General features: G+C 41.7%; 1 protein-coding gene across 9 annotated transcripts in view; it reads right to left on the reverse strand.

The window, feature by feature from the left end:
* PKHD1 (PKHD1 ciliary IPT domain containing fibrocystin/polyductin) overlaps window positions 1-15531 on the reverse strand; it is a 368588-nt gene that overhangs the window by 30868 nt on the left and 322189 nt on the right. For 7 of the 9 annotated variants that reach the window (XM_064476570.1, XM_031434550.2, XM_064476573.1 and 4 more), the window contains one exon: window positions 4127-5141. In XM_064476570.1, the coding sequence (XP_064332640.1) occupies window positions 4127-5141 (1015 nt within the window). Of the gene's footprint in view, window positions 1-2977; window positions 3315-4126; window positions 5142-14574; window positions 14688-15531 lie in introns of those variants that run through there. The other 2 variants (XM_064476576.1, XM_064476577.1) reach the window with 2 other exon arrangements.

Here is a 15531-nt window from a genome sequence, read left to right on the forward strand (position 1 = left end):
GTCTCACCGATGGGCTCTCCTAGATTTCTTCCCTTTACCAAGTCAGTTTGACAAGCTGCTACTTACACAGAGTGAGAAAACTTAAAACGCTACCAATGCAACGGGTACAAAAATACACAGATATATACCCCGCAGAGCCATGCTCACCTTCCCTATGACTGTTTTTAGGGTCCAACGTTCATGGCAATGTCATAAAAAAACAGATTTCTGTGAGATAGCATGTGAGTTTTCTATGGCTGCACAACAAAACGGCACAAACTTAGTGGCTTACAAATATCACGAATCTATTATCTTCAGGTTGTGGGTCAAGAGTCCAGACAAGCTTGGCTGAGTTCACTGCTTAAGTAGGGGTTCTCAGGAAGAATCCACTTCCAGACTCGAATCGATCATTGCTAGAATGCATGTCCTTGTGGCTGTGGAACAGAGATCCCTGTTTCCTTGCTGGCTGTCAGCCAAGGTCCACTCTCTACTGATAACATCCATCTGATTTTCTTCTCATGGGGTCCCTTCCATTCTAAAAGCAGTGACCCTTCCCTTCCTTCTCACCCCTGGAACAATCTCCCTGCCTTCCTCTTCTGCCTCCTTCTTCTGCCACAGCAGGAGAAAGCTCTCCTCTTTTAAGGGCTCCTGTGTTTAACTGCCCCTCCCTTGATAACCCTGAGCATTTTCTCCATCTTAACACAGTGTCTTCATAGAAATGCTATCTGGTCATAGTCATAGGTTCCTGGGTTCAGGGCAGCCCCCCTTTGGGTGGCTATTTTAGAAATACTGCCAACCACAGATAGCTTTAGCATTTCAGTAGCTATTGTTCCATAAAAGATATAGATATATTTACATTTTCTATATGACAAAGAGTATTATTTAAAGGGATTTTTTTTTTAATATGAAGCAGGAAAAAGGGAGGGAGAAGAAGAAAATACAGGACGGAAAGAAACTCGAGAGTAAAAATCAAGGTTCTACTGAAAGGAAGGGAAGTAATATAAAATGTGTCCTCTCAGGATTCCAGATAAAAGGCAGAATATTAAAAAAACAAACAAAAAAAGGTTCCTATGGGGAACCTCAGGTTTTATTTTTTTTTTGGAACCCCAAGTTTTAAAAGGGCAGATTGAGCATATGTTTATCTCTGTTCCCTCCTAACTCCACTGAAATTACTTAAAAGAACAGAAATGAGTTAAAAATGGTGGAAATCAATAAGGATAAAGAAGGCAGGAGAGGAGAGGAGAGGCCATTGAAGTTTTGGAAGATGGAAAACAGGCTCATGGAACTGACCTCGCCACACAGAGGATGTTAAGTCTGGATGCCTCCTGGTTGAAGACCAGGAGAGGCCAAGTCACTGTGTATTATCTAATCACAAAGTAGATAGCCCTCCATTTCTCCCCACAAAGCAGAAGCTGGTCACTTTTTGAAAGCAGGTAGTAACCCCCTTGATAAGTAAAATTCCAATATGGCCTCAATTTGTTGAAAGGCATGCAACTCCATGAAATTAACAAGAACGAGCGTCTCAAGAACATCCTATGTGTTTCCCCTGAAAGGCTTGTGTCCCCAGCCTAATTTCTGCATCTCAAGGTCAACTCATTAGCTTGTTGATGGCTCTCCAGTGCATTCAATGGAAGTTCCAGTTGACACTGATCAAAGTTGAAAGAAACAGGGCTGGCCCTGGGGCCTGCACAAGGCTTCGGGGCTGTTTACCCTACTGTGCAATTCTTAGGACCATGGGAAAACTTGCTAGTTCTCATTAAATCCCTTAGGACGTGGCATTTCTCATTCTGCAGAGATTTATTCAGATATACTTAAGAAGCAGCCTTTCCTTAGCTTAAGAAGATTTGCTTTCTGCTTTATGTCTAGGAAACCTCTCTTAAAAATACTAGAAGAACAGAGAGAGATGGGGGCTGTGACACATCCCAACAGAAGATCGATGCTATGATATACATGCTTTGAGCAGTTTCATATTAAATCAGAAATGAGTCGCAAGTGAAAGCACGATGGCTAGGACGGATGGTGGGCGATAAAGGAGATCTTTTCCCGGAAGCTCATGATAGACTGACATCCCCCACCCATATGCGTGTGTGTGCCTAACCTTGTGCTGGGTCCATTCTCTCTGGTGGGTTTCCTCTGCTTTACCACCATTGTCTTCACTCTTTGACTTTTTTCTCCTTCTGGTTAAAAGCTAAATAATCACTAAGTCTTTTTTTTTTTTTTTGTAACATACAATGTAAAAATCAGTCATTTTGGAAGAATGATCTATTAACAAAGCTCAGTGCTGTAAAAATCCAAATAAAATTCAGTAATGGACTGGCCCTGTTTCTCTCTGGTCATCCATACATAGAATATGTGTTTAAGAACTCAGTGGGATTTAAATGAAATTGAGCTAAAGGAGAGTATATTTAAATGTAAGCTAAGATACATTAGTATCATTTCTGTTTCAGATTCCTGATTTTTATATCATCCTGCGGAATATCATAATTATATCAATAACATGGTGAAGATTCGGCGGTTGGCAAAAATATCCAAGATTTAACAGGTTCTGAGCAATCATATAACCAGGAGTAATTTTTAAGTCTAAGCTAACAATTCCCAATCAACCAGAACCTGGAAAAAAAAATTGTTTGAGTTTTCTTTTCATAACTTCCATACATATTCATGTACCATAAGGAAGACACATACCAAAGACAGGTAAATGATGATGCAAAAACACCAGCTACGCTTTCATATGGATACGGTGCTCTATGTATAGAAAGGCAATCAATGGACTAGTTGAATATGCCTCAAAATGTGAAGGTGCCTCTTTTTGTTTTACTTTTTATATTAGAGTGAATCTCACATCTACTGGAGATGATTGCATAGAAGGTAATTAACACCCATTAAATATTCATTGCTTATTTATTATCACTACCACAAAATACAATGAAAAAAGCAGTAACAGAGCAATATGAAAGAATATGAATGTTCTAAAATTTTATTGAGAAATATAGCTCAGAATCCAGATATTTTGACCTACATCAGGGACCCAATATCAACTCAAAATGTGCATGGGTTTGTGTTTATTTTTCCAGTGGTGGTGACAGGTTTGCTGGGACTATCCAAGTTTGTCCATCTTGAGTCCTCTACAACTTAGCAGAAGGCATGTGTGATATGGTTACTTTTATATATGTTTCCTAAGCATTGTGACAAATTTATATGGTCTCTCAGGCCGGGATGTTGTTCCTGGTTCTTTTGCATCTGCTAAAAATTGGACGTTGGGACTCAGCCTTGACCTCATGACAGGTGTCTCAGATGAACTTGGGCTGGTCAGGTCATCCCTCGGCTAACACGAGCTACAAAAATGAGAGCAATTTATACTTGCCTTCCCTGATTGCGTACTTCATGTACTTCATTTACTAGGCTCAGGGAACTATTCAGGTAAATGCATGTTGAACATACATCAAAATGCAAACTTGGAAAGTCAGAACAACATAGCAGAAAGTCTATTACAAATCCTACACGGGTCTGTGCCGTAAACATAGTTGGCAGCATTATATGCTCCTGTCTCACACAGTTTGACATCTTTTCAGGGATTTATAATCTTAGGTTAAATAAAACCCAATCTGGTTCACTGTTTTATCTTGGTAAACTCCTGGTTGTCCCTCCCAAGTTTTCCTAAATATAAATCCCTTCCCCACTCCCTGCTGGCAGAATTATCATCACTCCTGCCAAGTACTCAACTTTCAGCTCAAAGCTCTATGCAAATGTGATAGGTAGTGTTTTTGCCCCATAAGGCACAAGTCGTATCAGTTTCACCTTAGCAACCCGGAGTCTAGCCCACTGCTTACATTCATTGCATGAATAAATGAATGCACAAATAATTGAAAACAAGTTGCTTCATAAAAGCCTCTTCCTCCATGCTTCTCACTGTAAAGTACCAAAATGTAACATCTTCAGCCACCCGGGAAACAGAATCACCATGAAGGTGACAGATTTAACAATGGATTTAAAAATTGAGACGTTAAGTCTATAAATGGCTCTTGAAGTTTTTCTTCTTACCTTAAGAAGCAGACAGGTTAAGTGATTCAGTGTCAGGAGACCACCATTTGCAATATGCATCCAAGAAATCAGCACTCATCTAGACGTTTTTATAATCCGTACTTACCCATAGCCAGTGACTCCCTTTGACTGAGTCACCAGTAAGGCCCCGATAGTCGTATTCAGAACACTCTCCAGGACTCCAGTCTGTTGAGCGCTGATAACCTGGTGAGCCAAACTCTGTAATTTGTTACTGGATAAGGATGGAGTCAGTCCAGGGCTCTGTACTGTTGGCAGATCTCCAATTTCAATGACCACCACTTTTGAGAGAGTTTCCACAGTGGTTGGTGGCAGGACCCGATATGAGCTCTCTTCCGTCATGAGAGGTCTACGCTGACCAACTCTATCAAGATTGGCACAAGTCACCATCGGACATGTGCGCTTTCTCTTGGCTCTACTGTCAGCGATGGCCTTTAATGTTGCTTCATCCCCAGGCATCTCATGAAGAATTCTGATCTGGTCTTGGCTCACCTGCAAGAAGTCAGTTAGTCTTTCAAGGATCATGATTTCCCAGCCTTCTTCTAGGGCTGAAAACATCACAGTGAGGGCCAAGTGAATGGAAACACCTGAGCGTATTTCAATGGGCTCCTCTCCTTGCAGGACAACATACAAGAGGTTATCCAGGATGCTGAAATAGTTGGAACCAATAGACTCATTCAGCAGTGAAGAAGTTGACTGACGCAGAGTGGGTGGAATGAATCTTTCCCCTAAGAAAACACGGGGGCTCTGGAGTTCATGGTAGAACACAGCCAAGAGGAGCTTGGAGGTACTTTTGTTCCCCAATAGAAAAAAACGCAAAGCTTGAGGAGTCTGATCCACAAAGCAGACCTTGCTGATTTCCTTGGTGGGTAGGATGGAATAGAAACTCAACACAGACCCTGAAGTGGAGCAGGGAGTGTTGGCATTTATGCTACTGAAGGTGTCAACGAAACCACTAGTCACAGACACAACTGGATAGAAAGTCTGCGTGGTCCAGGTGGCTTCATCACTTTCAAGAATTAAGATCACATGGTCGGTCTGTTTGCAGATGTAGCCTTGTATCGGGGGTCGGTATGTGCATTTCTGCTCTTCTCTGAATGTGCCTAGAAAATCAAGGAAAACAAACACGTGACATAAGAACCACAGTGTCTCCAGGGCAACTTTCCCTCAGCGTCATCTGTAACCTCACAGAACATGTCGTGAACATTTAGGTGTGGTGGGTGCTGAGAGTGCAAAGGTGTCTTGGGCGCCCACAGGGACAGCCTAGCTGCCCTTCTAACTAGCAGTCCATGTTTTCTTTCTCTGGGTTTCTCTGCCTCCTGCCTGCCTCTCTCAGCTGGGGGAAGGTTTCGTTTTGAGTAATGATTATCTTTCTCACTTGTTTTTGTCTTTCCTTTTCCCACTTCTCCAAATGGCCTTCTCTGCCAGTCACAATTTTTGTGGCCTGCCATGCTGATCACTTTTAAATGAAACCCACGCTGGCTTTGGTAATCATAATGTCGTTTACAATTTACCACTAAACACGTTTATTCGGTTAGTAGCCCACTGGAGAAAGAGAACTCCATATGAACTCACCGTGAAAGGCCTAATCTGATTATTTCCTCATGAAAATCCAGGCAGGGGTGCTTGTAAGAGGGACTGAGAGAAGGCAAGGAAAAGAAAGAAGTAAAAAAAAAAAAAAAAAAAAAAGCAAGGTCTGGCCACAGCTGACTTTTATAATCAATGTGAATAAAGTAACAGCCTGGCGGGGCAGCCCCGCGGTCACCCCAGGGCATCCCCCTCCAGGAGGCAAGAGTGGACAGGACTTAATAAATGCCGAGTGACCAGAAGTATTGGCTTGGCGTATGCGAATGCGTTCAAGATGGACAAGCCGGTGATAAAGTCCAGAAGCTCCTTGCTAAATGGGGGAAATGAGATTAAGCAGGTTGTATTTGTGTGTGCATGTGCGCACACAAGCACTTGTTTTATGTGTACTTAAACATCCTAAAATATCCTAAAACATCCCAGACATACAGTACGACATACAGTCCACGTATGTCGTTCCCTGGATGGGAAACCATAAACGTCAAAACCAAGAAACATACGTCTCGTGCAGGAGGAGGGACAGAGGATGGTGGGTGGGGGTGTGTGTGTGAGTGTGTGGACGTATACTCAGGTTGCTTCCAGGGTCCTAACAAATATTAACTTTGTGTCAATATTTGTCCTTCCTGTCGTGAAATGAGGATTTTCCACCTCATTTCACATTTGAAAAGAAAATATGCCAAAGGGGTCGTCTTTGCTGGGAAAAAAAATTAAAAGAAAAGGAAGGAAAAAAAAAAAGAAACAACTTCTATCCGTTATTTAGAAAAATGGATCAGAAGGAAAGAAAACAGTATTTTGAGAATAAATGTTTTGACTCAAAGGCACAGAGAATCCTTCCATCTTCCCCTTTTCAGCAAAAGAGAAAAATTTATGTTTGAAATTGAATGAAATACATCAACATTAATGTTTTTTTTTTCCTCGAGGTTAACACCACCATTTCCCTCGGTAACTTTTTTTAGCCATTTTGTGATAGATTTCACAATTCATGGTACACTAAAGTATAGTAGATTTTGACAAAAACAAAATATATAATCATTCTCTTATTTTCAAGAAATGAGAAGAAATCACTTACAAGTCTTTTCTGTCAAACAACATTTACACCTCATTATTTCTAATTTAACAAATATAAATGGCCACAGATCAAATCAAGTGAAGACAGGTTGAATTTATCCCCAGTTATGCATGTTGCCACAGACCCTCAGGCTATGAAGAGTGTAACTCCAAAATCTCAAAGCTGTGCTCCTAAATATGCAAACGGAGTAGCTGAAATCCTGGAAAGAAATATCAAAGAAAATATATTTGGGTCATTATTAGAAATAAGAGAGAAAAGCTGTCTTCTCTTTTTGGAATGGGGAATTCAAGCTAAAAACTATTTCTTAAAACTTCAAAAATTGAGCATGTGTAATATTCATAAGGTGCAGGTAAATGGAGAGTGATGTTCTTGTGCATAAAAGATTCAATACAAAGGACAAAAAAATGCGACCTTGCTAACTTGGAGTCTAGAATTATCGATCTTCAAGGTCTACGGAGTGTTCCAGGCTGACTTTCACAAACTGTCAGGCGGCGGCAGGGAGGCTGGGTCTCCCCTGGCATCGTCTTAGTGAGGAAGACAGAACCCTCACTGGCGGTCGGCCTGAGGAAATGACCCCCTAGGCTGGGAGTTAAGAGGTATGTTGAAAAGAGAAACTCCAGCATGAAGACAGCTCTAAACGGATGAAGATATTACACAGGAAGGGAAACCGCTCAGTGGTCCTACACACGTCCAGGGGGAATGGGCTGATGGACTTCAGGAGCTGTAGGTTCTAGGCTCTGTCATCGTTTTGTGAGCAATCTCACCAAAGTTCTTGAACTTGGGTCTACTTTCCATGGGAATAGATTTCCAAACCAATCTGAGAAAAATGGAAACTACCTAAGGCCAACCATTACAGGCAAGGATGCCCGTAAGTTCTCTGTGAAAGGCCCTTCTGTTTTTACTAAGTCCTCTCAGGGAGTATTTTGAAATATTTCTTCCCTTTTTATAAAAGTGTTGCTTTGAGGGGGAAAAAATGATCAGGAGATGAAATTTAGTGATGAAGTGGTAATGAAGGTGAGGGAGGCGGGGCAGGTTTATATTAAATAGACCCTTCTGAGTCAACCATTTTTCCTTTTTTTTTTTAATTTAAAAAAAAATCTTATTTTTGGTGATGAAAGTCCATTCAAACAATTTCCAGAAGACTATGCTGTATTGTCTCACTATGTTGAAATACTAATCACCTATATTTTGAAATCAGTAGCTTAGAAAGTATTTTTCTGCTTTTTTTGTTATTTGGTTGCATTATGAGCTGACCTGCAAACATAGTAAGTATGGTCTCAATTATGATTTTTATTCTCTGACTACCACGTCAAAAACAGCCAAAGTAAATGCAAGTTCGGAAAGTCCAGTTTAGGGGATGAAAGATCAGGTTTTCCAGTCAGAGGAATCCATGCTGCGTCCAGGCTGCACCACTGTCTAGCTGCAAAATCACCGGCAAGTTACGTATCCTCTCTCTGACATGGTTAACTCATCTGCAAGAGTGACTGAGAATAGTTCCCAGTCCCTGGGCTGATGGTCCAGGATGAAATGCATTGATGTATGTGCAGAGTTGGGAACACACGTGCTAATACATATAAACTGTTACATTGGTCATAATTTTAAAAAGGCGTAGTTTTTAAAATGCTTTGCACTCGCCTCTCGCCTTTTTTGGCACTATCCTCATCTCAAAATAGCAACATTTGCCTCGTCGTCACCATCTGAAACAGCACCTGTGAGTGCTGCAAACACACACAACAAACAATGTTGAAAGAGACAAGTTACAGGTGAAGAAGATGCCAAAATGCAGGCATAAGCATCTATGTTTTTAGAAAAGATGGGTAAGAAAGAAATACACACATCCACACCCGCACATGCACGCAGACATGCGTCCATACGCAGGACACCTATTTTTTTCCCACTCATCAAAAAGTAAATAAAATCTGCAAAATTCAAGCTAGTTTCCCTTTCACCTCATCTTACCTCTTCCCTTCATTCCTTTTGTCATACTCTGTACCCTGACTCCACCTCAATATCCTTTTTTTTTTTTTTTTTTTTTTTTGCTAGCAAACCTGCCTGCCAGCTATGAACAGTGATGTCTGTGGGTTAGATTCAAGGAAGGGGCAGCCAACAGCATTCTTTACAAATACAATCCAGGCACACTCTGTCCCCGGAATGATAAACTCATCACCTCTCCAGTCCTCCGTGTGGAGCTGGAGCAGTAATTCAGCTGGACGCCAAACCTGAAATGGATGTGGCGGAGCCGTGCCCAGGTCTGAGCTGTGGCTGTAATGAGATTGCAATGGGAAACCCCGGACGCAATAAATCTGCACCATATGTGACCGTTTCCTGTGTCAGCTCCTTTCTCATAACCAGTGGAGACTTCTTTCTCCCCTCCTCTCATGACCCCACCCCATGACTCTGAAATCTTTCAAGGCTGCTTATGGGCCGCGGGCTTTTTCCAGCAGTTGTATAAATAAATGAATTTGACAGCAAACATCATAACAGTTAGCAGTAATGTGTGTTCGCCACAAGTGCCTCTACTGCTCAGTGGAGAAATGGCAGAGGAAACAGCTTGTTCTGTTACCTAAACAAAAGGAGCTGCGTTTGACAGGCGGTGAAAGAATTAGTCAAATAAACTCGAAACCCACCAGGACTATTTCTGCCAACTCTCCCTGCCGGGGAAGTGTTCCCAGATCCTCAGTGCCCATGACTCACGAGAGATCAATTCCCTACTTTTATTCTGAGATAAAGATCTGGGCTGGGAATACAAAACCCGGGCTGATACTTTATATTAATCTTCTTGGCAAGGAGAGACGGTCACGTACGGGAACTCAGGTAGAGCAAAGTGTTTCCGAGGACAGATCAGGTGGGAGGGAGGAGCGGTGACAGCAATGAAGCAGCTCACTGATTACCTGTCGAAAGCAAACTGAAGCCTCTGAGTGCTTCCTTTTCTTTCACATTCCCTTCGTTCCAGAAGGAAAAATCTCTGCACCAGACAGTTGCTGAAAGCAAGCTTGTGAGCATTTTCCCTGGATCTCCACAGACCCAGGAAATGAAGTTGCCTCTATCCTGTGAGTGTGTGGCCATTTCAGATAAGCACAAAAAGAGTGTAGATTTCCCTCCATGACACAGGTTGGTTGTTTCTAAGTCCTTAAATCATGCTGATCCTCCACCGGCATCTCAATGCCAATCCCACTATCCCAGCTGTGAAAGATGTTATAGGACAGTGGTTATTCCTACAGACTTCTGGTTATTTATATGGATCCTGGTGCAAACTGCCTCAGTTCAAATCCTGGCCTGGCTACTGACTCCCTATGTGATCTAAAGCAAGTAACTTAACTTCGCTGAGCCTCAGTTTCCTCCTTTGCAAAGTGGGAAGGAAAATGGGATGGTATCAAGTTCATAAGGCAGCTGTGACAATTAAATGCATTTTAAAAGGCTCAGGACGATGCCTGGGACATAATAAGCAGTACTGTCATTACCATTATTATTATTAGTCCAAAGAAACTTGGATAATAATCTCTCTAGAAACAGTCTATGACAGCTTGCTACTGGCAGCTAATCTGGGAAATGAAATTAAAATCCTTTCGAGGGAAACCATAGTAACACCTTCATTTAAGTCAATTACAATTAATTTCAAGGTATCGGACAACACTACTTTAAATAAAAATATCGTCTGTTTCTGTTTTGTGAATAAGTTCATTTGTGTCATTATTTTTAGACTCACAGACAAAGAAGAGAAATTTAGGATTACCAAGGGGGAAAGGAGCAGGGAGTTAAATTGGGCGTTCGGGATTAGCAGATCCACACTACTATATATAAAATAGATAAACAACGAGGTCCTACTGTACAGCACAGGGAATGATAGTCAACATCTTGTAATAACCCAAAAGAATATGAAAAAGAATACACACATACATATATATATATATATATATATATTATATATATATATATATAGTATGACTGAATCACTATGCTATACACCAGAAACTAACACAACATTATAAGTCGACTATATTTCAATCAAAAAAAAAAAAAACTTTTTAAGAGGAAAAAAGCATCATCTGGACATTGGAAATACTTTCTTTAAGACGTAGGTTATCCTCACTCTGTTTGAAGTGGTGTCTTTGCTGTGGTCAAGTAGCCTTTGCCTTTCGAGTCTTCTCACAGTCAACAGAAGCGTCACCGATGAGAAGGAAGGTCGAGCGCTCTCCCCAACTAACAGGTCTTAGTTCAGGCCTACATCTTGCTCTGCTTTTATCAATTTGAAACGTAATTATTTAAATGGTTTACCAAGGTGTTTCGCTGTGTGATAACATGCAAGAAACTGCCTTAAAATTCTACAGGGTATGGATCACAATCAATATGAACAGACATTCAATGCATAAGAGCCTCCTACCTCTTTAATAGGCTCCTAGTGTCTCTGTTTCAATTGGCAGACCCACTTGAGCACACATTTCTCTATAACTAGTCAAACTATTCCTATGGAGAAAAGTCAGATATTTTAATGAACTGAACCATGTAAAAAACAAATGGCCTCTTTAAGCTTTGTTCTTAGAGTGGTGCCCAATGAATCCTGAAAGACGGGAGTCCACTGAAGGTGCGGAACCATCTGACTTTACAAAACAGTGGTGAACCAGGAGGGAGCAGAGTGGGGTTGGTTGGGATTTGGGGAAGAAGGTGGGTTTTGCTAGAAATCCAAATATGGGAAGTGATATCATTCTGGAGTACAGCAGGTTTGAGTGAGACTCGCTCTAGAGTCAGATGAACTGAAGACCCCATGTTGTCATCGCTCCCTGTGTCCCGGCTGCACTGCGACATCCAGGAAACTTCCCAGAAACTGGCCCCCTAGGTAACTTCACTGTTGACGAATGTCATCTGATAAAACGTCTCCCTTCCTATTTCCAAATCTCTTCCCAAGATCTGCTTCCAGAGTGCATGTCCCGACTCACGTTAGGATCCCCAAAGGCAAAGGTTTCCCGTGAGGGAGAAGGCCAGCTACCCGTCCCCAACGTGGCCACCAAGGCTGTGTAAACAGCTGAGCAGCATGCTCTCTGACTGACTGGCCACTTCTGCTGCCGCTTAAACACAAATGAACACTGCACCTTACAAAGTCAGGGCTTCCGAGTTAAAGAGAAAACACAGAGGGTAAAGAAAGTAAAAGATCAGTAGGCTTAATCCAGCCTTGTCGAGTTGTGGAAATAACTGCTCAGCTTCATCATTTTCCATGTTTGTGCGTAAAGCTCAGGAAGTGACAGGCTGGTTCTTCCCCCGTCCTCTCGGGTTGAGCAAAATCATTAGTTAGTCATTAGTCATTGAGCAGAGGTAACGAGCGTCCCTTTGGGGCCAAGCAACTTAATTGAAAGAGTTGGCAAACTCCAGGCCACAGGCTACTGATGTCAATAAAGTTTTACTGGAAAACAGCCCGTATTCATCTGTTTACGTGCCGTAAACTATTGTAAACTCTGATTTTGCACCGCAAGAGCAGAGAGGAGTCACTGTGATAGAAACTCTATGGCCTGAAAAGTTGAAAATACTTACTATCTGGCCCTTTGCAGAAAATGTTTGCCTACCCCTGCTCTAAGAGTTCCAAGTTTGTCCCTGAGACAGCGACCAGAAAAGTACAAGAAGAAGGCTGGTTTCTCAGCCTGGGTCCCTGCCAAACAGAGATAAACAAGGACTGTAAGCAAGAAATAAAACTTTTTATATTTTTTTAAGCAACTGAGATTCACAGGTGTGTGTTACAGCATTCTAACCCATTGCTGGTGGACAAGGCATCTTTGCTATTCTCATATGATATATCCTTGTCTCTGAACATATATTAAATATCCAGCTTCAGGGGAGAGAAGGAAGAGCATAAAAGGACTCTTGTGGGGTTTTTTTTCCCCTGGTCCTCAGGAGACAGAGGAGAACATGAAATGTTTGAATTCTCAGTTAATATTTCGACTAGAACCCTTCTCATTCTAAACACAAATATTCTGCACATGATTTATCCTAATATTCATTTCTAATACCTGAGAATCAATCTTTTCTGCTAAAGCTCTTTGAAAAACTCATCCTGTGAACCTCTGCAAATCTGCTTTCCTTGCCATAAAACTTCCTCAATATACCGCACACAGAAGGTTATTAAAGTAATTAGAGGCAACGGTTTCCATAAGCCCAGAATTGGAATGCTTAGGTCTTTCAGGATGAGATCTTGTGTATGGGCTTTGGCTGTTTCAATATGGGTGGAAAATGCATACAGCTGGCCCTACTTAATCAGTTTTTCTAAGTCCAGATTGTCTCCTTTGGAGCAAAAAGAAAAAGTCCATTTTGGGGGCAGAAAACAAGGTGGTCCCTCTCAACTTCACAGAAAGGCAAGGTGAGTGGACAGCCTGCTGCTGCTGCCGCTGCTCTTTGGAAACAGGATGTGATGAAGATACAGTGAGAGCATCATGTTCCCGGTGTCAGACACTGAAAGGAGAGCCAAGGGGAATCTTGCTAAGAGAAATGCAGGGATTGAATGGATAGACACTGGTTTGAAGAGGCCAGTTCCAACAGACAATAGCAAGTTCACCATGACAACGGACAGACCACCACGCACCTCAGTTTCATTATCATGCATATAAAACAATGCCCGGGGAGATCTCTCTCCAGGGAGATTGCCTAAAAGTTACCTGCACTAAAGACTAGAAAATGTGGCAGGGGAAAGCCGGCTGAAAAAGGAGGCAGCCACCCAAGCCACCTGCTCACTGAGGGCCAGGAGGGAGAGTGGATGGGAACACGCTCAGGTTAACCAGATTCTGTTGAGTCATCTGAACAAATAATTTGTTAGGATTCTTACACAGAAGATACTGGGCCAGGGATTTCCAGATAAGCTACTTAAAAGTCATCTTTTAAGTTCAGTGTTTCCTACTGAAGACTGGTGCATCCCAGTTCAGCCAGGTGAAGGGGTTTTAAGGACATTTTGGAATTCAACTTTGAGCAACAGAACTAAATTACTGAGATGCACAAATGGCACCAGACATTCAGACAGAATGGCCGACTTACAGCAAAGGCTTTATACAAGACGGGAGGCAAAGTAGTGCCCGGAGCTATAAAACCAGGTACTTCAAAAAAACAGCTACAAATGCCAACAAACACTATATACTGGCTAAACATGGAAAAGAATAACTGATGAAGCAAAGTTTTAGTTATACACACCATATATAAGATTTTTAAATTACAAGTATTTGTGTACTATGGGTTACAGACAGGGATTTTTGTAAATTCTGGGGGCAGGTCGGCGTTGGGGAGGGAAGACAGGAAAAGAATTCTCATTTTCCAACAGATACACACTACTTTACATAAAACAGATAAACATCAAGGACCTACTGGATAGCACAGGGAACTATAATCAATTTCTTGTAATGAACTGCGATGGAAAGAATCTGAAAAAATATATATGTATGTATGTATATGTATAACAGAATCACTTTGCTGTACACCTCAAACTGACATTGCAAATCAACTCCACTTCAATAAAGATATGAATTAAAACAAAAAAGAGTTCTCACTTTCTAGCTTCTCCATGGTAAGGTCCTGACATTTTAAGCATTGATTTAATCCTACTTATTTATTGAGCTTTTATCATTATCCTGATAGGATCTAGACCTAGGACTGGGACAGTCAAAAATAAAAGGAGAGACAGTGTTGACCTCTATGGGTCTGACTTAGACAAGTTTCTAGCAACAAGCGTGCCTTCTCTTTTAGAGACAGTGAGCTCGTAAGCAATCTGAACACGGGCATCAGCCTTGCTTCCTCTTGGTGTGTCTCCATTCAACGAGAACAGCGTCGCTCTTGTGTTCTTGGAAGTTCAGATGAGCTCTTCCCTCCCAGGTGAGACCCACTTGGTGGCCAGCTCAAAACTAACCTGGGAGCCCTTAAAGGCAGCTAGGGAACCAGCGCTTCGCAGAGGGTCTGGAACACAGGAGTTCAAGCAACAGCGTATCGCGCGCCAAGAAAGTCAGAAGCTATTAAGCAGCTGGTGTGGACTCTGAAAAAAAAAGTTTGGCGAGAGGGCAAGAGCATACTTTTAATTCCTAAGAGATAGAGTTCATGCGCTTTCCACTGGACCTCCTCTGTGTCAAAGGCCAATTTCCATCCATTACGATACACTAAGTTAGTTACATGAATATTATGTTTAGAGCCATTCACACACTGGGTCAAAAGCAAAAGTAGACCGTATCCAGCATCAGGGAGTTTATCATTCCACCAACTTACAAAATTCTTTTTGTTGGATTCAAGGCTGATTTCCCCTGAAATACAGGATTTTCCAGATAAAACCAGCCACTGGTCTTTCAAGAATGGTTTTCTGGGTTAATAGGAGCTGCCTCCTGGGAAAACAGTACACCCCAGGATGCATCTGCTCAGTCTTGTGGTGCCATTCAAACCATCGGGGGTGGGAGTGGGAGAATTCCTTCCTGTCCTCTGAGACGATCATTTTATGCCCGAAAGCCTCAGCCTCATTATTCTTATCTCAGGGCATAATTACAATGTTATTATTGGTCATAAAATTCACCAGATTTTCCTCTCTTTTCTTTCCTCTTCAGCGTTTGACTCCCTGACCTTCCTCAGCAGAAAAGTCTGTGGGCTTATTATGCACTCAGTGTAGAAGTATTTCCTTTTATTTATTTAAAACTTTCCCACTGTTAATTTCATTGCGAGCATACGTGTTCTCATGTTATGAAATGGGGCAAAGAAAAAATAAAAGAAGAAGAATTTTTGCCACTCCTTTGAGATGGGAAAATGTTTACTTTTGTCTCCCAATGCTTCTAAAACTTTTCACTTTTGTTCTCTCACCATCCAGAGGTTCTAGTCTGTATTGACTTTAAACCGTG

This window comes from Camelus dromedarius, chromosome 19 (assembly GCF_036321535.1).
Source record: "Camelus dromedarius isolate mCamDro1 chromosome 19, mCamDro1.pat, whole genome shotgun sequence".
Classification (NCBI taxonomy): Eukaryota; Metazoa; Chordata; class Mammalia; order Artiodactyla; family Camelidae; genus Camelus; species Camelus dromedarius.